The 23,784-nt window shown below is 31.9% G+C and overlaps 2 protein-coding genes across 11 annotated transcripts; one reads left to right on the top strand and one right to left on the bottom strand.

The window, feature by feature from the left end:
• Positions 1 to 458: 458 nt before the first annotated feature.
• On the bottom strand, positions 459 to 3,978 carry LOC111288345 (uncharacterized). 7 transcript variants are annotated; one of them, XR_016341478.1, is made up of 7 exons: positions 3,805 to 3,978; positions 3,352 to 3,447; positions 3,099 to 3,256; positions 2,692 to 2,770; positions 2,033 to 2,194; positions 1,301 to 1,592; positions 459 to 826 (listed from the first exon to the last, which is right to left on the bottom strand). XR_016341478.1 is itself a non-coding variant. In XM_022879198.2 (6 exons), exons 2-6 carry the CDS (start codon positions 3,398 to 3,400, stop codon positions 1,454 to 1,456), a joined length of 471 nt encoding a protein of 156 aa, XP_022734933.2. In that variant the 5' UTR covers positions 3,401 to 3,447; positions 3,805 to 3,978; the 3' UTR covers positions 1,138 to 1,453. The 7 variants fall into 7 exon arrangements, 4 of the variants coding, with proteins under 4 accessions (XP_022734937.1, XP_022734933.2, XP_022734934.1 ...); XR_016341479.1 differs by lacking the exon at positions 459 to 826 and having other exon boundaries at positions 1,138 to 1,571; positions 2,033 to 2,439; XR_016341480.1 differs by lacking the exon at positions 459 to 826 and having other exon boundaries at positions 1,138 to 1,571; positions 2,033 to 2,439; positions 3,099 to 3,266.
• A 94-nt stretch (positions 3,979 to 4,072) lies between these two features.
• LOC111288344 (protein PAT1 homolog) lies at positions 4,073 to 11,151 on the top strand. 4 transcript variants are annotated; one of them, XM_022879197.2, is made up of 7 exons: positions 4,073 to 4,651; positions 5,649 to 5,788; positions 7,156 to 7,212; positions 7,934 to 7,997; positions 8,201 to 8,520; positions 8,591 to 8,698; positions 8,788 to 11,151. In XM_022879197.2, the coding sequence occupies exons 1-7, from the start codon at positions 4,606 to 4,608 to the stop codon at positions 10,270 to 10,272; spliced, it is 2,220 nt and encodes a 739-aa protein (XP_022734932.2). In that variant the 5' UTR covers positions 4,073 to 4,605; the 3' UTR covers positions 10,273 to 11,151. The 4 variants fall into 4 exon arrangements, with proteins under 4 accessions (XP_022734932.2, XP_022734929.2, XP_022734930.1 ...); XM_022879194.2 differs by having other exon boundaries at positions 8,201 to 11,151; XM_089759387.1 differs by lacking the exon at positions 4,073 to 4,651 and adding an exon at positions 4,841 to 4,882 and having other exon boundaries at positions 8,201 to 11,151.
• Positions 11,152 to 23,784: the final 12,633 nt, after the last annotated feature.

Below are 23,784 nucleotides of genomic sequence, written 5' to 3' on the forward strand. Positions count from 1 at the left end.
TCAAATTTAATTCGATTATTATTAAATCGAACTCAAACTCAAATAACTCAACTTATCGATCGAGTTGAGTTTTAGCATTCTTATATTCGATTCGAGTAACTTGTGAATATAATTAAATTTTTATATTTTAATATATTTTAATTATTTTAATTGATAAAATATCTCGGACTCAAATTTAAGTTCGAGCACACATAATCGAATTTTTATCAAATATAAATATTAAATTTATTTTTACATATTAATCGAACCTAATCAAACGAGCTTGAATAGCTCGATTTTATATCAAGTCGAACTCGAACTAAAAAAATAAAACTTGATCGAATTCAAGTCAAATTTTAAGTTTTGAATTTAAAATCGAATTAGAACTCAAGTTTAATACTGTATCAGTTTAAACTCGATCGATTATACCCTAACAGGAGCAAGAGCAGGAGCAAGATTCAAGAACTCTCCAGTTGTCCTTTTGATACCAAACTTGTAGATCTGTTGAATATTCTCCATTTCAAGCATGATAATCTCACAAATCTTCAAAAGAAGGTTATCCATTGTCAACGTAGATTCTATTTTAAGATCAATTAAGGTTATCCATTGTCAAATAGAATACAGCACAAAGAACAACATGCAATAGGCTCCAAAAAAATTCTCTCTCATCTTCTTCGACTGCCCTGGTAATCTTCACTTTCTTTATCCTTTAACAAACCTAGAAATGCGAGAAATCCAAAAAGGAAGAATCCACCTGACCAGTTGCCCCCACCACCTCCATCACCATCGTCATCACGGGGAGGAAATCCAGAATCACCATCATCTAGTTATGGTGACTTCTCCGTTGCTGCAATTTAATAAACCATATTAAGCAACACATTTTCTCATAAAATCACATAAGAGTACACCAAAACACCGATGGATTCAAATAGTGGTGCAGTTGCGGTGTAGCGGCCATTATCTTGCGATAATGTCACCATCCGCCACCGTTATTTGAAAAATATCAGGTGAGAATTTCAATCTCATCGATGTCGGAGTGTGACGGCCGCGAAAAAACATTGTAACGACAAATAGCGCTCTTAACGGATCGTTATTACCCCTGCTTATTTTTTTGTCAAAAAACCAAAATAAAAAAAAAATTGAAAGCCTCGAAAAAAATTTGACATCAACCTCAATCCAGCGTCAAACAAACTCAAATTTAGTCTCAAATCAATCATCAATCCATTACAATCAACAATTCAACACAAGTAATTACTTTTGTAAAAAATATTGCATATTTTTGTTGAATTTTAATGGAACTAAACTGATCAGTGAAGTTTACATCTTCTGCTAAGTGAGGGCTTAAGCGATTCGACTGAAAAGTAGACTCTGGTCAACAGAAGTGGCTGTAGCTTGGTGGTGCAGGCTTCTTTTATGAGCGCGAGCGCCCACTTCCCCCTCGTTCGGTGTCTTGGCTCTGGAGATGTAGCGTGGGTCAGGCCCTACTTGAAAAAGATTGAGTTGGTGGTTCGAAAAGGACTGATTCCCTGGAAACGGAGTCTCTATTGGAAGGAATTGGGGATCGAATGCCGATGGGTCCGGTCAGAGGCCAGCTGGAGAGAGAGAAAAAATAGCTAAGAGAAAGATCAGATGACGCTATGGTGAGAAAAAATTAATGATATTTTGTTTTGATATTTGTATTTTTAATTTTTTTTATTATTATTTTTGTGTACTTAACTAAAAATTGAAAGTTTGATCCATTTTATAATAATTTAAAAGAAATTTATAATAACAATTTTAAATTAATTAATGTGTAAAAATTTAAAATACTTAATAAAAAATTTGCATTTCAAAATCATAAAATAATAAATATTTAATAGATTATTACATTTAATTATCAGGTAAATAAAATATATGCAAAATATATGTGATATGATAAATTATTTTAAAAATAATAAAATAAAAATTTTTATAATTATAATTATAATTATAATATTTTATAATATATTATGCGAAAATAAAAAAAAATTAATGATTATGATAACTATGATGATCACAATAATTTTTATTATACCCGTAATCAAAATAATCGTGATGTAATAAAAAACGGGACCACAACTGCAGTTTAACTCACTGCAACAGACTTCAAGTGAGCAGCTTATATCCCACCTATGGTAAGGAGTTCCACAGGGCCAGGGATCTATCCCCAACTCCTGCAAGCTTAGGTATGTATCACCTATACATCATAGCCATAGAATGGTACACCAAAAATACATATAAAAATAACATAAAAGTTGCTTGGACCAGAGTGAAATCCTGGATGACCATGAGACATAATAAAAAATAGTAAATTTATTACATTAACAAGATTTAGCCAAAAATGAGGGGCAGTAGGGCAAATCAGAAAGGAACATCGCTCAATGCTTCTAGCCACCAGGCAGCATCTGGATTCTCATGTGCCCGAAACAAACAATAATCATCCTGCCAAAGCAGATGGAGCATGCATGACAATGCAAGCATAGGCGCAGAATGGCTGAGTGTCCAAAAAAGTATGAGAATGATACATGCCTATCACCATGTCTTTGGCTATTCCATCAAACTAACCTAGCCCTCCACAACCTTACTAACCACCGTTCAACTAAAGGTGGGTGGCTAAAGGTTACTCAAAAAACACAAAGGGATACATCTAACCAAATTTGGCAAACAGTTGAAAGTGTATATGTTTGTTATTACCATGGACAGGAGCTTGGGTGATTGTTGGTGCCTCCCGAGTAATGGTTTGAGTTTGCCCCGACGCACTGCAAGTTGCATTCTGCAGGAAAAAGAAACCAGGTCACAAACTCAGAATACCAACATCACTGAACCCCTCCTTTTAGCATGTGTGCAAACAAAATTTGATCTCCTTCACAGCATCTATTTCAGGATCACAGCATCTCTTTCAGGATTTAATGCTGCTAACACTAGTACATGAACATATCTAAAGTGTTTTCAATCTGATAGTGATAAAAGACAAGCAAAATTATCTACCTATAATACTATTTGGTCCATGTTAACAACTCTAAAGGAAATCAAACACTTTTCTCTGCAAAACCTAGCAACAAGGCAGAAAAGTAAGCGAATATTAGCAGCAAAAAACTTACCAAGGCAGCAGCAGCACATATAACAGATAAAGATTGCTTTCTACTTCTTCCAACAATAGGTTGTAATTGCAAGCCAAGGCCTATTGGCTTAATTCTCGTGGAAATTCTAACGACGCCACAACAGCCACTGCACTTAATTTGCGACTTTAATTGACTTCCTGGTGAAACCTATGATAAATGTTATCATAATGCAAACAGTCTCGTATGAATAATAAAGAAATTTCCAAGAAGATCAGCTAGAGAAAGAGCATACCGTAAGATAATAGAGGAAGCGAGGAGGCAGTAACAATAGCAGTCAGCATTTGCAAGTAACAAGAAAGGCGATTCGAAATTTGGATAAGAACAAAACCTGAAAATATGTCAAAACTTGTATTATTAGATTATATCGAAAGTTTAAGATTAAAAAGATTCAAATTTCCATCAAAATTATTCATTTTTCATCAAAATGGATGCCCATATATGTATTATGCTTGACAATCCTATCGGCCATAAGCACCCAACAGAAAAACCAATGATAATCATTCTGAAATTAATTAAATTAAGAAGAAAATGGAATAAAAAAACCCAATTCTCTTTTCTATTTCTCAACAAAAAAAAAATTCTCAAAAACATAATTGCTAAATCGACTTAATTGATAGATTGCATCCACGAAATTTAATAATAGAAATTACAAAAAAAAAAAGATAACCGAAACCAAAATTGACACCTTAAATTGAAGAAGAAGCTGGATACAAGAAACCCAAGAAGAAAAAGAAGTTGCCGACTTTGAGGAAGATTCAAGAAGGAAAGAGAACCGGGAAAACGGAAAATGGAAGAAGAGGGCTAAATATATATATATATAAATATATAAGGGAAATGCAAAACTTGGATTGGATTTGGGTTGTAATTTGATTTTGTGGTTGGGCCTCAAAGCCTTCGCTTTCTTATACCCTTAGCATATATATAATATAATCGTGGAAGATGCCAATCATTTTCAAAGAGGGCACCTGTCTTTCCCACTTTGCATTAAAAATGCCCGCAAAAATCCAAAACCAAGCTTAACGAAATAAATATGATCTCTCTCTCCTTTTTTTTTTCTTTTTTTTCACCCTCTTCCTTCGTTCGCCCACCGTTTCTCCTCTGTATATTATTAGAAAACAATATAAATAAACAAATAAAAAATAATTACCCTTCATTATCTCTTCTTTAGGGTTCCTCTCTCTCTCTTCTATATTTTTTGCAACAAAATCTTGATTTGCGAAACGAAAGAAATCCTTCAAAAAAGAAGCTATTTCCTTAACCATGAAATACTGTTCAGATCTTCTCTCCACCAAACCTTATTTCATTGCAAAAGGGTTTCTGCTTTTTAAACCCTTTTTTGCCCTTTCTCTTTTTTTTTTTTTTTATAATTTTTTTAGAATTCAGATTTTAGATTTTTAAAGAAACCATTGGATTGAAGATTCAGTTAATTATTAGGGGTTTTGTTTTGGTTTTTCCATATCGAGTACTAATTTGAAGTGTAGATAAAATGGATACTTCTGAGGATCTTATGCAATTCGGTGATACTTCTACAGGTTTAATATTCGATTCTTTTTTCTTCAATTTACTTAATTTATGCTTCTTTTTTTTTGGGTGAAAATAGCTTTGGGTTTGGTTTTTTAGTTTGGTTTAAGCTTAAATTTTAGATGGAGTGAAATTTGAAGTGTTTAAAGTCAAGAAGTTAGTGTGAAGTTGATTGTTAAGTGAAATGTATTGCAGATTACAAGAAAATGGAAATTAGATCATGAAATATTGGGTTTTCAACGGTAAGTTAGGTTTTTATTGTAAAAGCAATTGTGAGTAATACTGTTTGACGCAGCTGGAAGCTTAATGTCTTGTTTCAAGATGTGAACAATTTCTAGCTTTAGGTTATTACTTCATTTCATGATGGCATGAAAATTTTCCAGTATTGCAATTATAATTTTTGAATTTGGGTACTAACACACTTCAGCTTGGCAGTTTAAATGTGCTTGTGTTTTGGTTGTGTTGATTTTGATTTTGAATATTTTTAGTTATTGAAATAGTCGCAATTTATTTGAATTATGGTTGGATTCAAGAATACGGTATTGGTAGATATTGAGACATTCTGGGCCTTTGCCTACACAAAGGGTGGTAACTTGCTCCCATCTCAAGTATCCCATGCCCTGTCCATTGCCAAGGATCAAACTTGAGACTTCAGAGTTGGAATCTCAAGTTCTAACTGTTGCGCTATCGCCTTGGCCATCCAGTACAAGTGGCCGTTGTGGTGGTGTATGGTGGATTAGATAGTCACTTGCTTGCTGTTTGGTCTTAAGGAAAAGAAAAAAAGGAAGACCCCCCGTTTTTGCATAATTGAGTATATATTTTGTGTTGTGGTGAGAAGGCTGGATTAATGTATGTTTCAGTTGTTTTTCATGTCTCAATTTGTTTTTCCTGAACATGCGTTGCCACTGATTTTTATTGATATGATCTATTCTTTATGTTGTAAGTTTTTTTTTTTTTTTTTTTTCATAAAGAGTGCATTTTTAGTAAAATTAGCTTTTTATGGTGCAGGAGTTGCAGTATTTGATGCATCACAATATGCATTTTTTGGAAAAGATGTTCTCGAGGAAGTTGAATTGGGGGGATTAGATGATGAGGAGGATTTACCTGCAGTCGAACTTGATGAGGAGGAGTCTTTGTTTGATCAAGAGGTAGTTAATATTCTTGTTTCTTTTCAGTTTTGTTTTTCCTTTTTCAATTGTTCTTGCAAATTTATGCAGGATAGTACAAGAACGGTGGCTATTCTTTTGAAAAATAAATCTCTCCCTTCTGAACATCATGCTAAAAAATAGCCTTCTGTAGTAATGCTGAATGCTATTTTTCCCCTGTTTTCTTGAACAGATAGATGCTACTGCATTTAATTAGTGGTTGGCGTGCTATTTTTATTTGTGGAGTAAAACTCTGTGGGAGCTCATATTATATATTGTTCTATTTGCCCATGCAAGACACTGTAAAAGAACGTTTTCTCTGTATTTATAGGTTGACAGTGTAGCCATCTTGGCCAGGCTGTTTACTGTTACTTGTCTCTTTGTGTCTTGGTCTTCACAATGAGAAGTGGCTTTTGTATACTATCTTATCTTTAAGAAAATTATATTGTACAAGCACTTGTGCAGTGGTCCAGCGGCTTAGTATCCTGTCAATAAAATTGTATTCCATGTTTGAATAGGTTTTGGAGGTTGTGTTAATTGTTCTTGGGTGCCTCTTGAATTAATGTTTGTTGTTTCTCCTATGCTTCCTGAAGCAAATACGTTGAGAAGGTAGTTTATGGAGGTTTTCTTTCAAGTATGTGTCATGGGCTTGATATGTTTACAACTTCTAGTGGTGTATGAACTATGAAGCCTTCTGAATGGAATCAGGTTTGTAGGATGCTTTATACCCATCATGCCAAAATTTAGGCGAAAACCCATTCACAATTGCTAGATACAGAAGACTTCCCCTTTTCTGCTGGGGTGGTTCCCCATTATTTCAGTTTCTCTGGTTGTTGAGTCTTAGAAGCAGGCTTAGTTTTGAGGTGCTGCTTCTGTATATCTTTGTGGAAAATGATTCTGTATCTGATATTCACACAAATTTGATTGGTTATGCCAATGGATTTTAAAAGTTAGATTTAATTGTGGGTGTTGGCATTTTAGTCTTCACATGTCTCTGGAAGGAGATGTGGTTTGCAGATCATCTAATGGAGTTTATTGTGGAAATTTGTTTGAATAAATTTTGATTTGGTTTCTAATAAACAGTTAGCATCTGTTGGAGTGGCTAAAGTCTGATAAGGCATGTGTCACTAAAAAACGGAAATCCAAAAAGAGAGGAAATTGATCTCTTCCCATCCCCTCTCTCTGTGGAATTGTGAACTTCAAATGGTTACTAATATGGTTAAAATTACTTTTTAATCATGAATTTTCATTACTCTAGGTGTTTCTTTTGGAACATCTAACTTAGTAATCTTCAAGATTATTCATTCCACGGTTGATTTTAGTAGAATATTCATATTCTAGATCTGTCTAATTTCTCTTCATTTTTGCAGGGTGAAGTATTGAGATCCTTCTCAGACATTGATGATCTTGCTAGAACATTTTCAAAGGTTATTCTACTACATAGTTACTGCAACTAGTGAGATAGTCAAAGATCTTTTCCCCTCTTAAGATTAGCTTCTAATTTAATCTGTCAACTAATTGTCGTCTCATATTTTAATGGGGCTAAAACAAGTTATCTTTGCAAATATTCTAAAATTGGATCTGCTGAGAGTTCACTCTTGCAGAAGTTGGTTCAAATCCCCTTGAACCACAATACTGCTAGCTTTGGACCTTATTCCTATACTGAGTGAATTAGTGGGAGCAAATCTCTGTATCTCACCAAACCAACCCCTTACTTTTGAGCCCGTGTCTGTCTGGTTTCTTAAGATATATAAGAAATGTTTTACCAACTCCTTTCCTAACCCTTCTGACAGTTTTCTATGAGGATTGATCCTCCAAACTTTTATTGTAACTCTGTCAAGTAAGGGCACTAACATTAAACTACTTTTAGAATGAACCTTAACTTTGCTTCATATTTGGCTTAATTTTCATATAATTCATCAGAAAAGATAATTTCCTTTTATATTATATCTCTTTGTTTGCTAGTGCCTAGATTGAATCTTTGGACTATAAAAAAGCCATAAAGGATAAAGTTCCTATCTTTTTCCTTAATATTTCTTAAAATCACAATTCTCTGGTGGCATGTACTGACATGTTTCTTGGCGGTTAATTCTGGCTTAGCATTGGTGATTGAGCGTTTGCTGATGTTAGCTTGTGATTTTGTTGCAGTTGAACACAGCTGTTAGTGGACCAAGAGGCACAGGGATAATTGGTGATAGGGGATCCAGAGAAAGTGAGTTTATTAATCTAATTTTTTTCTTCTATCATTCAATTGGTGATGATTGATGTTGTTGAGGCCCAAACACTGTTGGATTTGTTTCTTGTAGAAGCTTTTGATATGTTCTATTTATTATCAATGCTGATTTTATGAACTTTGACAATGCCATATTTATATTGACATTTTTCATTATGCTGACCATGGTGTTCTCCTTTAAGGTTCGTCTGTTACCGAGTGGGCCCAGGGGGAGGAATTTCCTTACTGGCTTGATCAGCAGGCTCTTGAAACTGATAGTATTCCTGAAGGCAAACGCTGGTCATCACAACCGTCGCCCAATTTGGACTCAAAGCATCTTTACAGGACATCCTCGTACCCTGAGCAGCAGCAGCTGCTGCAACAACATCAGCACCATCAACATTTCTCTAGTGAACCAATTCTAGTTCCAAAATCCTCTTACACTTCATACCCTCCCCCTGGTGGCAGATCTCCTCAAGCTTCACCAAACCAACATTCTGGTCACCTGAATATTCCATATATGGTTGGTGGATCACAGATGATAACTTCGCCAAATATCTCAGCCTTCTCTAATTCTCAGCTTCAAATGACAGGTTTACATCATGGGTCACACTATGGTGGGAATATGCCTCAGTTCGCTCCTGGTCTGTCTGTCGATAGTCAGCCATCTAATCAATGGGGGAGCCAGCCAAAATTATACGGTGGAGATAATTCCTGTGTTTTGAACAATATATTGCAACAACAATTATCTCATCAAAATGGTTTAATTCCGCCACAATTAATGCCACAGCTGCAGGTGCATCCACAGAGACTGCAGCATCCTGTTCAGCCATCATTTAGCCATTTGTCAGGGATTCAGTCGCAGCCATTTAATCCGCATCTTGCTCTGTCCCCACCTCTAATGAACAAGTTTGAAGCTATACTTGGTATTGGTGATCTGAGAGATCAAAGACCGAAATCAGCTCAGAAAGGTAGGGTGAATCCACGATTTTATCAGCAGGGCTTTGATAGCAGTGGTTTGAAGAATGATATTGGATGGCCTCAATTTAGATCCAAATTCATGTCGACTGATGAGATTGAGGGCATTCTTAGAATGCAGATTGCTGCAACTCACAGTAACGACCCTTATGTGGATGATTATTACCACCAGGCTTGTCTTGCAAGAAAATCTGCCGGAGCAAAGTTGAGACATCATTTTTGCCCAACTCATCTTAGGGATCGACCTCCCCGAGCATGTGCAAATACTGAGCCACATGCTTTTCTCCAGGTTGATGCACTTGGGAGGTTCCCTTTCTCTTCAATTCGCAGGCCTCGTCCTCTTCTTGAAGTTGACCCTCCAAATTCATCTGGTGTCACCAACTATGATCAGAAAGCTTCTGATATGCCCCTGGAACAAGAACCAATGCTTGCCACTAGAGTTACAATAGAGGATGGTCTATGCCTTCTCCTTGATGTAGATGATATTGATCGATTTTTACAGTTTAATCAGTTGCAAGATGGAGGAGCACAACTGAGACAAAGACGACAGGTTTTGTTGGAAGGGCTAGCTGCATCACTTCAATTGGTTGACCCACTTGGCAAGAATGGCCTCACAGATGAGTTTGCTCAAAAGGATGATCTTGTGTTTTTACGGATGGTTTCCCTTCCTAAAGGACGGAAGCTACTTGCAAGGTACCTTCAACTTCTTTTTCCAGGTGGTGAGCTTATGCGAGTTGTCTGCATGGCTGTTTTCCGTCATTTAAGGTTCTTGTTTGGAAGCCTTCCCTCTGATCCAGGAGCAGCAGAAACTACTAATAACCTTGCAAGGGTTGTGTCCTCATGTGTTTATGGCATGGATCTTCGTGCACTTAGCATCTGTCTTGCAGCTGTGGTTTGTTCCTCAGAGCAGCCACCTCTTCGTCCTCTTGGAAGTCCTGCTGGAGATGGAGCATCTTTTATTCTGAAGTCTGTTCTTGATAGGGCAACAAAACTTATGGTTGATTTTAGAGCTGCTGGCAATTACAATATGACCAATCAGTCCCTTTGGAAGGCTTCATTTGATGAGTTTTTTAACCTTCTTAGCAAGTATTGCATAAACAAATATGATACCGTGATGCAGTCCTTGCATATGCAGGTCAAACCAAATATGGTGATAGATGAATCAGATGCTACCAAAGCAATTAAAACAGAAATGCCAGTTGATCTGCTACATGCGTGTTTACCCCACATTAATGACCAGCAGAAAAAGCTGATATTGGATCTCTCTCAGCAGTCTATGCTTGTAGGACGGTCATGATAAAGAAGTGGTACTAGGAGAAGTTCAGATTTGCAGATGTAAGGATAGCTACGTTGAAGTACAATATGAAGCAAGTGATGCCATATGCTCAAAGGATTGCAATTAGCTATACCATTTCACACGAATGGCTATGATGGAGCACCCACAATGGTTCAGGTGAAGCTCCAAGGACATTTAAAGGTCAATTCAGCCCCTTTCAGATTTTAGTTTTACTAGTTGATGTGTTTTTATCATTAATAACATGCTGCTTTTTTGAGCCAAACATTTAAGTGGGCCTACGATGATCGAACCATGGTGGGATATTTTTCTTTCCTTGGGTCCTTTCCGTGCATTAGTGGTGCTTATTTTGATGCACTGTCGTGAAATTTCTGGTATGGAGATGAAGTGGATTAATATGTACAGGGTTCAGCATGAACACTTCTTCTGGCTATCCGACTATTATTTTCCAAGGAGGTGGGATGGATCATATCTTGGTCTCTGTTGGAATAGTCACTGCTTGTAGCTTTCAGGGAGGTGTGATAGTGTTGCCTTCATATCTGAGCTTTAATATTGGTAAAGTTGTTGCTTCTGATTGAACGTTTCCTTCTTCGGCGAATATATTGTTGTAATATCTATTTCTTTGTTTTTATATCAAAGAAAGACTGTTCATGTCTTAATTAGTGCTGCATTTTGGCATGGGTGTTGATATCAAGGCTATAGTTTTTTGGAGCCTTCAAAGAAAAATACGGCTAACTTCCTCTACCATTCTCACAACGTTCCCAGTAGCCATATTATATTGTAAATTCTTTCGTAATTTTAAGACTTTGAAGATAGGATGTCAAATTCTACCCGTTCAGTTACCCTTAAAGATTATAGTAAATTCACTTTTTTTTTCTTTTACTTTTAGAGCGATTTTCCTTGAAAATTGCTTTATTGTATTTTGATGTGAATTCAATTAAAAACTTAATGTCGGATGATTGACGTGACAAGAAAGTGGTGCAGAGGAACAATTACATCTTGGTCAATACAAACTTGTTGATTACACAAAGTACAAGCCCCCTCACTTTGCTACAAATTAATTTAATTATTTTTATATTAAGAGAGTCAAAGGCCCGAAAACCGCTGATCATGTTGTATGTAAGTAAAATATGACGAGTAAAACTACTGCCAATGTCATCAACCCTGTGGAAATCCAAATGATAGTTCTCTCGGTTAGATCTAAGCCAGAAAATTTGGCCTTGTCTGTTGGCAGTGTCGACAAGAATAAAGCAAAAAAAAGTGAGGCACACATTGAGAGAATTCCAGCTTTGAACAGAAGCTTGCTTGTCATGGTGGATTGGCTGCTATTTCTTGGAAATCCAGCGAGGATACTAAGAATCCCAGTTGTAGAAACCGAGATAACCAGGCATGAAATTTTTAACCCCTTTTTTACGTTTCGCACTTGACCTTCAGCTTCATCAGCCATATTTTGCATTAACATTTTTTCTATAACAAATCTTGGCAGTGTAATTTCCGTCTCTTGTTCTGTTGTAATAATTTAATCGCTATCCAGCTGCCATTTCAGTACCGTCAAGAGTTGATCCCCAGATTCTTCAAAATCTATTTAAAATATTGTTGAATCATACATACATACATATATATATATATGTAGGGTGCATGTGTTTCTATAATAGTGATAAATTGTTATGGATTTTATATATAACAGTTTTTGATTTAATCGCTCGACCAGTATCATACTAAAGCACCAAGCCTTGATCATTAGTTCATTGTGGGAGTAATTTACATTTTTTTCGTCATAATGTAAGGTATATTTTATGAAATTTTATCTTGACGACACATATTGACTGTAGCATCGGAGAAATTTAATCAGATTTGACTTCAACCGTCCTAATCACTTGTAATTTTACCCATCTTGAGGAAACCTATAATTAATTGGATCTGGTTAATGGCAACAATATATATATATATATATATATATCCAGTCAATATATTTAACATCTGCGGATATTGGTAGGTAGTTCCTGCGTCACATATATGTTCTTGCATGAATAATTAACTAACCAGATATTTTACTATCTTTTAATGAAAACTGAATATTTCATTCATGCATAAAAGCAAGTACATACGAATGAAAATGACTAATTTAAGTTTGGCTTGCCTAAAAAACAGACTTGCATGGTTCAAAAATAAAAGGAAAAATTGCTGAGAGCAGAAGCTTATAAACTGTAGAACCTGAATACTTAGTAACCTAATTTTTAAGTCCCATTTTTTTTTTTTAAGTATAGATTCTGTTGGTAGTGTTGTTATGGTTTTACGTAAAGAAAATAAGAGAGAAAGAAGAGAAAGGCCAGCCATGCATGGTTTGTGTCATATTTAGTTTCCATTCGCCTCAAAATTAGTGGGATAATCTAGCTACTTAAGGAAAATTCAGACCTCTTGTACTACTATTGTTGGAGAATTCAGTGGATGGGGTATCCCAAGTTGGAGTTTGAGAAAAAGATTGACCTAGCTCTAATAAGCCAGCAGGTGCAATTTCTACGGTATTTTTCCCTGCTGTTTCATCACTGAAATCATAGCAATGCACAGTTTTTGTGCTCTGTCAATAACCAAAGCATATCAATCAAGATATATATATATATATATATATATATATATATATATATGCACTGAGGTTGGTGGTGCAAAAACCAAATATATATTACCTTTGCCTGAACATCATTTGGTTGTTCAGTCGTAACATTTTCAATCAGTACAGTAATCAGAAGAGCTGCAAAAGCATCAACCAATAGGAATTAACTTTGGATCAAATAAGAAATATTAATGCAAATTAATTTATTCGAAACAAAAAAAAAATCCACAATATTCATGTTTCTACTTACAAAAGAGAAGCATTAGGATGGGAATTAGGAAGCAACGCTACTCGTTGAGAAGAAGAGTTCTCCATTAATGTCTATAACTAGTTTTCTTTTGTCAATGTGGAAATGCAGCTCAATTACCCCAGTTAGCTTTTATTTTGATTTCAGAAATACACTATTTTTTTTTAATTTAAAATTATCAAAAATTAAATTTTAATAAAAAATTAAAAATTTATTATTCTATCAATAGAATATAAAAAATACATTATTCGATTGATCATGTATTTTTGGGCTAGACTACATAAAATACATTATTCAACTGATCCTTTTATTATTTTTTTGCCAGACTGATAAGTCTTTTTTATTTATTTATTTATTATTTTACTTTTTGATTGAACAAATCTTCGAGAAAAGTAAGCCTACATTTCTTTCTATTTGTCTACTCACATAGTGACGGATGGTGCGTGGTATTTGGTCATATGGGAAAAGGAAACAATTCAAGAATAAAATAGTAATAACTTTTACGTTTGCATTTTTCGGGTTTTCTATGTGTTTTGCAGTAGCTATCAAACTCTGGCTGAAAATATCTTGGCCCATAAATAAATCTTGAGATAACATATCTTAAAGAATAATTGTAAAACAAAATTTTTATTATTAATAAAATTATGTTGTGATTTTCAAATTTATTCGTTTAGTTTCAATTGTTTTGTTATTTGAGGTGTTTTTAGGTTTATAGTAAAAATAGCCCATAGTCAATTAGTTAGTGCTTTTATTTTTTTTTTCTTTTTTATTATTATTATTATTTTACGTTTCTCCTTATATTAGTGTTGTCTAGACATTAAAAGAAGAATGAAAGCTATGCTCGGACATTATAATGAATGCAAATGTAGAAAAAAAGACGGGGGAATTAATGTAATGATGATATGGTGGCTTTAAGAGGGAAAAAAATAATTTTAGCCAGAAAATGAGTGCAAAAAAAAAAAAATCAAAATAATTGTCTAAAATAAAACAAAACATTGTTAATTTGACTTATATTTATTGTTTGATGTTGTCTTTGAACACAAGCAAGAAATAATTTATAAATAAGGCAAAATTTAAAAATGTTTATAGATATACTTATAAAACGATATTTATAATTTTTTTTATGAATATTTATGAAAGAATTTGTATAAATAGTTTCTTGAATTTGATAAGAATAATACATTAAATAAAAATCTATTTTTAAAAAAATTTTACTTTTAACTGTTGTTCCTTAATTGGATCTTATAAATAGATCAAATACTAAATGTAATTGTTTTCTATATCTATAAATATCCTCCACTTTAGTATATTTCCAACAAGGAATATGCCATATGTAAGCCGTTTATTGTGTCGAATGGGCACTACAAGAAAATGAAAGATTAATGGCAATTTTATAGCAATCTTTCACTTAAAAATGTCGTTAGTTTCTGTGTTTTTATAAAACCTATAGCATTTTTTATCAAAACGCCACTAATCTTTCAAATAGCGATATTTGTACTTATAAACCCTACCAAAAACAAAAATTAGCGACGTTTATAAACTAAAACGCCTTGAATAATCCTCTCTAAAAAATTGAAGTGATTATTGAAGGTATTTTTGCAGACTATATCTTAAATAATTCTCTCATAAAAAATAGATAAAAAGATTATTGAAGGCATTTTTGACAGACAACACCTTAATAATCCCTTCATAAAAAAATATAGGCAATTATTGAAGGTGTGTTCTACCAAAAATGCCTTTAATAAATCTCTTTACCAAAACTGGAGTAGCGTTGTCTGTTAGAGTATACGATTGTTAACTATAAAGTCATGATTTAATCCCTCCCTTTAGCGTTTTTTGGGTTTTTAAAAGGATTATTTGTAAGGAATAATTGAAGGTATTTTTTGGTCAAAAACACCTTTAATACTCCATACAAAAAATTTTGAGAGGATTATTGAATGTGTTTTTACCTTAAAATGCCTTCAATAATCCTTCACAAAAATTTATTGATGGGATTATCAAAGGTATTTTTAGCCACAAACACCTTTAATATTTCCTTTGAAATTTTTTCAGAGGATTATTTAAGGCATTTTTGGTAAAAAAATGCATTCAATATTCTGATTCAAAATTTTTTAGAAGATTATTGAAGGCATTTTCAATCAAAAATGCCTTCAATAATCTATACAAAAAATTTTAGAAGGGATTATTGAAGGTATTTTTAGTCAGAAACGCCTTCAATAACCCCATTCAACATTTTGTAAGAGATTATTAAAGACATTTTTTGGCTAAAAAAGCCTTTTGTAATCCCATAAAAAAATATTTGGTTTAATATACACATAAAGTTAGTTGTAGTTTTATGCCCAAAAAATATTTGAGTTAGTTGTAGGTTTATGTCCAAAAAACATTTGGTTTATATATGTGATACTATGAATTACATTTTGAAAATTGCATTACGAACATTGTAATATTTAAATAAATTGATCATACATCCAAATTTAAAACTGGTAACATTGCTAATCTACAAACTTAAATTATCCATTCAACATGGCATGTTAAAAACATTATAACAAATGATCCTCATATATTTACACCCAACGAACAATGTCCAACATCAAGGTTTAGCAAATGATAATACATACTCATACCACTCTTTATGGACTTCATCAACTTCGTTTACCGTAAAGTTTTCTTTACTCTTCCACTAAAAAAAATCAAAAGTAAATGTTAATAAATGAGAACATAATTTAACTTTTTTAAAGATATAATGATTTTATGAAATTAATACTAACCTTGAATGGGGTGATTATAAAATCATATAAAACTATCCCCTCATAAATCGAAGGACATAATATCCACATTCGGTATATCCTAATTGACGAGGTATCTGAAAAATAAATTTAGTGGGTTTAGGAAATATTTATATAAACAAACTTAAAATAAAAGAATAAATTTCATATTTACTGGTAATGACACCCATTTTATCTTTACCTTTTTGTCAAATGTAGATATTATCCTAAATTGAAAAAAAAAATTACTTAATACATAAATAAAAGTATTTATGAATAAACAGAAGATAATATAATAACATGCAATATTTCTTTATAAAATTTTTAATGTCGAAGTTAGGCATTGCCGTTGGTTGAGCGAAATTTAATAAGTATGGCATTAAAGAATTGATATCAATCACAATAAGCTACCAATGACGACTGCAAAATAATAAGAATAATATACTCAAATTAGGTATCATCTCAGATTCAGGTAATGTTGAAATAATTATTTGTATGAATATAACTTACGCAGCATTATACGAGAGCAAATAATAATCAACCCATTTTTTCATGCATTCATTCATGTGATTAACATGAAAAACGACTGTGTTACTCTGCTCACTAATGAACTTGGGGTCAACAAATCTGAATCTATAGGTCATTTATCTCGCCTTGACCTCTCTATATAGGAAGCTACACGATAACAATTAACAATACTAGTTAGTAATGCACCGTAATATAGATTAATATATATTGAGTTTGCATATTTGTATTTATAAGCTAATCGCATATAAGCAAAGTAGTGATATTTCAGTCAAGTTATAAAATTCTTTAACCCATTCTCACCAATGAAAGAAATTGATGGTTGATCAAATAACCCATCCGCGGACTCAACTTTAGTGCAATTTTCTCTAGATAAATGATCAAGTGAATAATTAGATAACTCATCAATGACAGCCTGAGCAAGGGTCATACTCTGAGTCCCAACATTCTACTACAATATATAATGAAATATAAGTATTAAAACCAAATCAATAAAATAAACAAATAAATATTAAGTGAATAAACAAAATCATACTTCATGGCTGGTAGCGGAGGTTGTGTTCCTTGCTTAACTTGCAACGAAAGGTTGTCCTAGGTGAATGATGCTATCCGACTGGCCTATAAGTATGTTAGGCTGCATTGCTGCCAACATCGCCTCCAACGCTACGATTCGTTACTATTGCTCATTGAGGCATTGCTCTTAGTCATCAAGTCATTGTTGTTGTTGCTTAATAATTGTTTCATATTTTGCATTCGTCATTTGAAGGGTTTTGGGTTGATTACTAAAAAAATTTGATGACAACACAAATTTACCAACCCCACGAACTCAACCATGTCCTTTTTTAGCTCCTAATGCTAAAAATAATGGATTTTTATCATACTGGGTTACCAATTCATCGAATTTAACTTTAGCAGCATAATCATCTTAAAAGACAACAATAAGATAGGCTGTAACAACAAATCTATACAAGCTAGTATAGAGTCATGCATACAACCATAAAGCTAATCATACATGATATAATAACAGTTATACATATAATCTTTTTAGCCATTTCTTTGGTTGCTTCATTTGCAAATGATCCATCCTTTCACAGATGTCCTTGTTTTCATACATTTCATCTGAAAACTTTGGTGCCAAAGCTAGCTGATTCCTAATAAATTATTGTAATATAAGAATCAGAATATATTAAATGAATATTCATAAATATTCATTTATGAGTATAAAACAAGTGTGCAAATACTTACATGCTTATACTTGACATTTTCATATCCCTTTCTCACTGTTCGATGGTGATATACTTGTTTAACCCAAATGTTCTTTTACTGTTTTTTGATTTTCTACAAAAGGAATCAAATTACGTAAATAACATATTAAGAAATCGAATATATTACATAAAATCTTATAAACAATTTTTTTGTAATGGGTTTGCATACCGAGAAATCTTCTAATAGCCAATATCGAACAAAAATTTTCCAATCTTCATTACTTATAATATCTGCATATAATGTAGGTGAAACAGCTAATACATCACCATGATCAGTGAGCGATAAAATATATTGGGTTTTCAATATGCTTTTAAAGTCTTTAAATATTTTCTCAGCCAATTGTAACACAAGCTTTTTACATTCAATTGGGACATCGAATCATTCTTAAATAATTTAACACAATTAATATGAACACATCAAATTTCAATTAAATGATCATTTAACAAATTTTATGAAATAGTTGAATAAACATACCACAATCGACTCCTATATATCATCTTTTAAATCATCAGGAACTCATCTTCAATTACGATATGTAATTAAAATGCTACTACAGACAATGGCACCAATATGAGTTACCAACTCGACAGCTCCATCAAACACAATCTGCTTACTTTGATTGAAGTCTACGTGAATTTTTTTGTTAGTCACTTGAATTTGTTTATTTTATCCCTTTCTTTTTTTTTTTGGCCTACAAGTGTGTCTTTTGTATGTTCAATAACAAGATACGTATATTGTTCGAAGTCCATAATACCTATGATTTTGATCATAATTATACGAATATACCAAACTCTCTCTCTAAATTTTACATTGTACGTAATAAAATACAACAAATATCATACTACAAAAACACCATTCAGTAAACCATTTAGCAATGTGTTCAAAAACACCATTTAGCAAACCGTTCAAAAACACCATTCAGGAAACCATTCAGAAACACCATTCAGTAAACCATTCAGCAAACCAATATCATACAATACCATTCAACAAACCACAATATTTAAACTAAACTACACAGAAACATCATACATGCAATGAAAGGTGCTTGGACGATTAAGGTTATGATGAAATGAATCAAAATATATATGCATATATAAATAGTAAGGAATGAAAAAAATACCTCTATTGAATAATATAAATAATACAAAAAATAAATAAAATAAGAACATACCGATGATTAAAGAGATACGCGACATTGAGTTGTTGAAGGTCAACGATGACGATAGAGATAAAAAAACCAAAAGTCAAACTAAAACTATTTAGGGGGTTTGGTTTGGTTGCATTAATCAGCTTTTAATTGTTCTCTATAATAGTAGTTTGTGATTTCGAAGTTCAAGATAGAGGAATGAATATTACAATTATCAGTGAAGGTGTTTTTTTTACGAAAAATACCTTTAATAATCCCATCCATTTTTTCAATAACTTATTTATTAGAAACATTTTTTACCAAAAATACTTTCAATAATCTTGTGCAATAATTTTACAAGGATTATTGAAGGCGTTTTCTTAAAAAAAATGCCTTCAATAATCTCTTTGTTAAAATTTAAGAGGAATATTGAAAGGGTATTATGTAAAAAATACTTTCAATAAATTTCTTTAAAAAATTTAAGAAAATTATTAAAGACATTTTCTATAGAAAATCATCTTTACTGATATTCCTTTGATAAAAATGAAAGGATTATTGAAGGTGTAGTATGCAAAAAATGCCTTCAATAAATTCCTTTAAAAATTTTGAGGTGATTAGTGAATGTGCTTTTAGTAAAAAAAAACATCTATACTAATCTTCTCATCAAAATTTAAGAGGATTATTGAAAGTATTTTTACTAAAAAATTATCTTTACTGATATTCTCTTGATAAAATAGAGGGGATTATTGAAAGCATATTATACAAAAAATATCTTTAATAAATTCTTTTAAAAAATTTGAGGTGATTAGTGAAGGCGTTCACTAATTGTTTTTAGTCAAAAATGCTTATAATAATCTTATCGTCAAAATTTAAGAGGATTATTAAAGGTATTTTTGGTAGAAAATCACATTCACTAATATTCTCATGATAAAAATTAAAAGAATTATTGAAGGCGTATTATGCAAAAAATACCTTTAATAAATTCTTTTAAAAATTTTGAGGTGATTAATGAAGATGTTTTTAGTAAAAAAACGTCTATAATAATCTCATCATCAAAATTTAAAGAGATTATTAAAGGCGTTTTTTTTGTAGAAAATCGTCTTCACTAATATTTACTTGATAAAAATAGAGGAAATTATTAAAGGCATATTATACAAAAAAAACGCTTTTAATAAATTCTTTTTAAAAATTTGAGGGGATAGTAAAGGTATTTTTAGTAAAAAAATGCCTATAATAATCTCATTGTCAAAATTTCAGGAGATTATTGAAGGCATTTTTTGTAAAAAACTACCTTCACTGATATTCACCTGATAAAAATGAAGAGGATTATTGAAGGTATTTGTTTATTGAAAATGCCTTTATTTGCCAGATTTATGCATTTGTGTTTTACAAAATCCAATAAAATTATCCCCAAACTTAGTGGATCGAATCTCTAACTTTAAGCTTCTGCTTCATTAATCTACTATTTCTTTTTCTAGATCACTACAATTTGCTTTCACTTTCTTTCAGCTTTTACTATTCAAGTTTTATCTTTTGGAGCCCTATTTCTACAATTCTTTAGTTATTTACTTTAGCTTTTACTTCATTCTACTAATCTTTCAGCTTTTGCAATTTATGATATTTTTTTAGTTTAAAATTTTTCTCCAAAACCCATATTCTTTAAATACCCATTTGGAACCCATTATCCCTTTCCATTTCCCTTTTATTTTTTTTTTTTTTAGGTTTTTTTCGAATCAATTTTACCTTATTTCAACCCCAACTACAAATACTCTAGCCTAATGTCTGGGTTAGCAGTAGAGTTATAAATGCTTTATATCATATAACTGAAAAAATACTTCACAACAATGAGTTATGATCTTCTGTAAGTACTGGTCTTGTTATTACTTTTAGTATAAAATATAGTAAAATTAAGTATTTTACATATTCATTTTCATATAAATTATTTATATAATTTTGGTATAATAATGTAGCAAGTTCTAAATGGATAAAAGTTGAAAGCAAAAGTCAAGATTAAGTCAAGAGTATTGAGATGAAGTGAAAATTTTTTTTAATTTTTTATTTGAGAATACAAATGAAGATAATATGATATTATTCCCATATTATAAGTGTGCTAATATCGATTGGCAAATACGTGAAGTTATTTTTAAACATTTAATTTGTAATTTATCTTGGGATATATTAATTGGTATTTTCATGAAAAGTTTGTACCGTCAAGGTTTTCACTAGAATTTTTTCAACTTCAAGGGCTCCTCAACATGAACATGATCCTATTAGACCAGATGACATTGAAGGCATATTACGAGATTCTTTTAACATTCATAACCAATATTTTCATAATTCATCTCACCAAAATGATAGATTTATTGAGTCAAATATTGAAATGAATGAATTTAGTGTACATAGGATAGGTGTAGGTGACCAATAACTTATAAGAGAAGCATTAAAGTTTTATATGTTGCTTGAGGATATGAATGAAGAACTTTATAAGAGATCGAAGCATTTAAGGTTATCTTTCTGTATGCATCTTTTTTACTTGAAATGCTTATATGGATAAACGAGAAACTCTTTGACTTTATTATTGGAGTTTATGAAAGAAATCTTTTTTGTTGCAAAAATTCCTAAATCTTGTAAGGATTCAAAGAAGATGATTAAGGATTTAGGTCTTGGATATGAGAAAATTCATAATTGTCCCAATGATCACATGTTGTATTAGGGTGATAGAAAAAATAAAAAATCTAGCCATTTATGTGGTATTTCTCATTGGGTAGACAAAAATCTCGATGAAAAGTTGAATGAAGATGGTGATGAGGTCTATGTAAAAAAGTAGCCTTTAAAGGTTTTATGCTATTTTTTATTAATACTAAGACTTCAATGACTCTTTATTTCTTTCAAAACTGTAGATTTTATAAGGTGACATCATGAGAAGTGGACGGATGATGGATCATTGAGGTTTCTTACAGATTCTTTAGCATGAAAATCATTTTATTCTAGGTTTTCAAACTTTGCTTCTGATCCTTGATATGTTATGCTTGGACTAGCATATGATGAATTTAACCCATTCAAAATAATGAGTATTTCTTATAGTACTTGATCAATTGTATTGATTTCGTACAATTTATCACCATAGATTGCCATAAAGCAATAGTCATTTATCTTATCTATAATAATTTTCAGGAAAAAAGGTCTAAGTAATGATATAGATATCTACTTACAACTTCTTATTAAAAAGTTAAAGCAATTATGAAAAGAAATTGAGACTTATAATATATATAAAAAAAAATTTAATATGCGTGCTACTTTATTATGGACTATTAATGATTTTTTTGCTTATGCAAATTTATCTAATTGAAGTACAAAGATCGCTATGCTTGTCCATTTTGTGCTGCGCAGACATATTTGAAGTGGTTACATAATGGTAGGAAGTTCTGTTATATGGCACATCATCAATGGTTAAATGATAATCATTAATTTAAATTTTAAAAACATCTCTTTGATGGAACTAAAGAGTTGAGGAGATCGTCTTTACTAATTAATGGGTCTAATATCTTGCTAAAGTTAAAATATATCAATTTCATTTATGAAAAAATGACTCAATTAAGAAAAAGAGTGAGGGACATATTTAAGGTGTCTAGCCTCATATTACTCAAGTTGGTGATATTGATACTCAAGTTGGTGATCTTGATGTTCAAAGTGATGATGAGAAAAATGAAGAAAATGATCTCAATGAGTCTGAGTTATGAAAAAAAAGTATCTTTTTTGAGTTACTTTATTGGGAATACAATTTATTACGTCATAACCTTGATTTGATGCACATAGAGAAGAATGTTTGCGAAATTTTATTAGGACAATTCTTAATGTGAATAAAAGATCAAGAGATGACTTCAAGAGTCAACTTGACCTAGTTGATATAAAGATTTAACTTGACCTTTATTCGAAGTTGCTTCTTAATGGCAAATATCAATTGTCTCCTGCCTGTTTTGAGATTTCTAAAGTTGAGAAAGATGTGCTTTGCAAGGTTTTGAAAAATGTGAAAGTTTTGAATGGTTATGCGTCAAATATTTTGAAATGCGTGAATCTGAAGGAACGAAAACTTTCTTCATTGAAGTCACATAATTATCACATTTTGATGTAAGACTTACTTTCCCTTGCTTTACATTCATCAATGTCAAAGCAAGTTACTTCAGTAGTAATTGAATTGAGTAACATATTTAATGCTCTATGTGGGAAAGTTCTGAATGTGGAAGAGATTAACAAACTTGAAGATTGAGTCGCGATTATTTTATACCATTTAGAGAAGATTTTTCCTCCAAACTTCTTCACTATTATGATGCCTTTGTTATCCACCTTTCATATGAAGTAAAAGTTGATGGACCAGTTTATTATCAATGGATGTATCGTATCGAAAGTTATTATTTGTTAATAGCTTGATTAGGTTATTAGTGTTGATCATATCACTCTAGTTAAAAATATATATGATAAATGTTTTATGCCTTAGGTTTTTAAAGAGGTTAAAGTCTTATTGTTACAACAAACGTTATTCAAAAAAGTTCTATTGCTGAAAGATACTTAGCAAAAGAGTGTATGATATTTTGTTCTCGTTATTTGAAAGAAGTTAAAATAAGATTTAATATATCATCAAGAAATGTTGGTATGTAGCATACTGACTTTGCCTACAATTATCTTTTTGAAAGTTTTAGATAACTAATAGACAAAGCTGAAATGATGGAATTAGATGATAAATCTTATGCACAAGCATATCGATATGTTCTTTTCCATCATGACTCAATTGAATCATTTCGCACGTAAGTTTTTTTGCAAGGAAATAATTCATTCCATTAAGCATAATTTATTATATTTTTCTAATTGTTCATACTTATTATAATGCTTTGTTGTGAGTATAGAAATAATTTAAGAGTTCATGCACATTATTGACGATCAAACCCTCGAGAGCTTGATAAGTTGTTTGCAAAAAACT

The sequence above is a fragment of the Durio zibethinus genome, chromosome 4, assembly GCF_047325235.1.
Source record: "Durio zibethinus cultivar Kanyao isolate XHJ-2024 chromosome 4, ASM4732523v1, whole genome shotgun sequence".
Classification (NCBI taxonomy): Eukaryota; Viridiplantae; Streptophyta; class Magnoliopsida; order Malvales; family Malvaceae; genus Durio; species Durio zibethinus.

Excerpts from the sequence above, each read along its gene's own strand:
- LOC111288345 (XM_089759388.1), bottom strand. The coding sequence starts at position 3,400 with ATGCTGACTGCTATTGTTACTGCCTCCTCGCTTCCTCTATTATCTTAC. Across the intron at positions 3,257-3,351 it reads GCTTCCTCTATTATCTTACG|GAAGTCAATTAAAGTCGCAA; the intron begins GTATGCTCTTTC and ends AGGTTTCACCAG. Across the intron at positions 2,771-3,098 it reads TATGTGCTGCTGCTGCCTTG|AATGCAACTTGCAGTGCGTC; the intron begins GTAAGTTTTTTG and ends TTTTTCCTGCAG.
- LOC111288344 (XM_022879194.2), top strand. The coding sequence starts at position 4,606 with ATGGATACTTCTGAGGATCTTATGCAATTCGGTGATACTTCTACAG. Across the intron at positions 4,652-5,648 it reads ATTCGGTGATACTTCTACAG|GAGTTGCAGTATTTGATGCA; the intron begins GTTTAATATTCG and ends TTTATGGTGCAG. Across the intron at positions 7,213-7,933 it reads TTGCTAGAACATTTTCAAAG|TTGAACACAGCTGTTAGTGG; the intron begins GTTATTCTACTA and ends ATTTTGTTGCAG.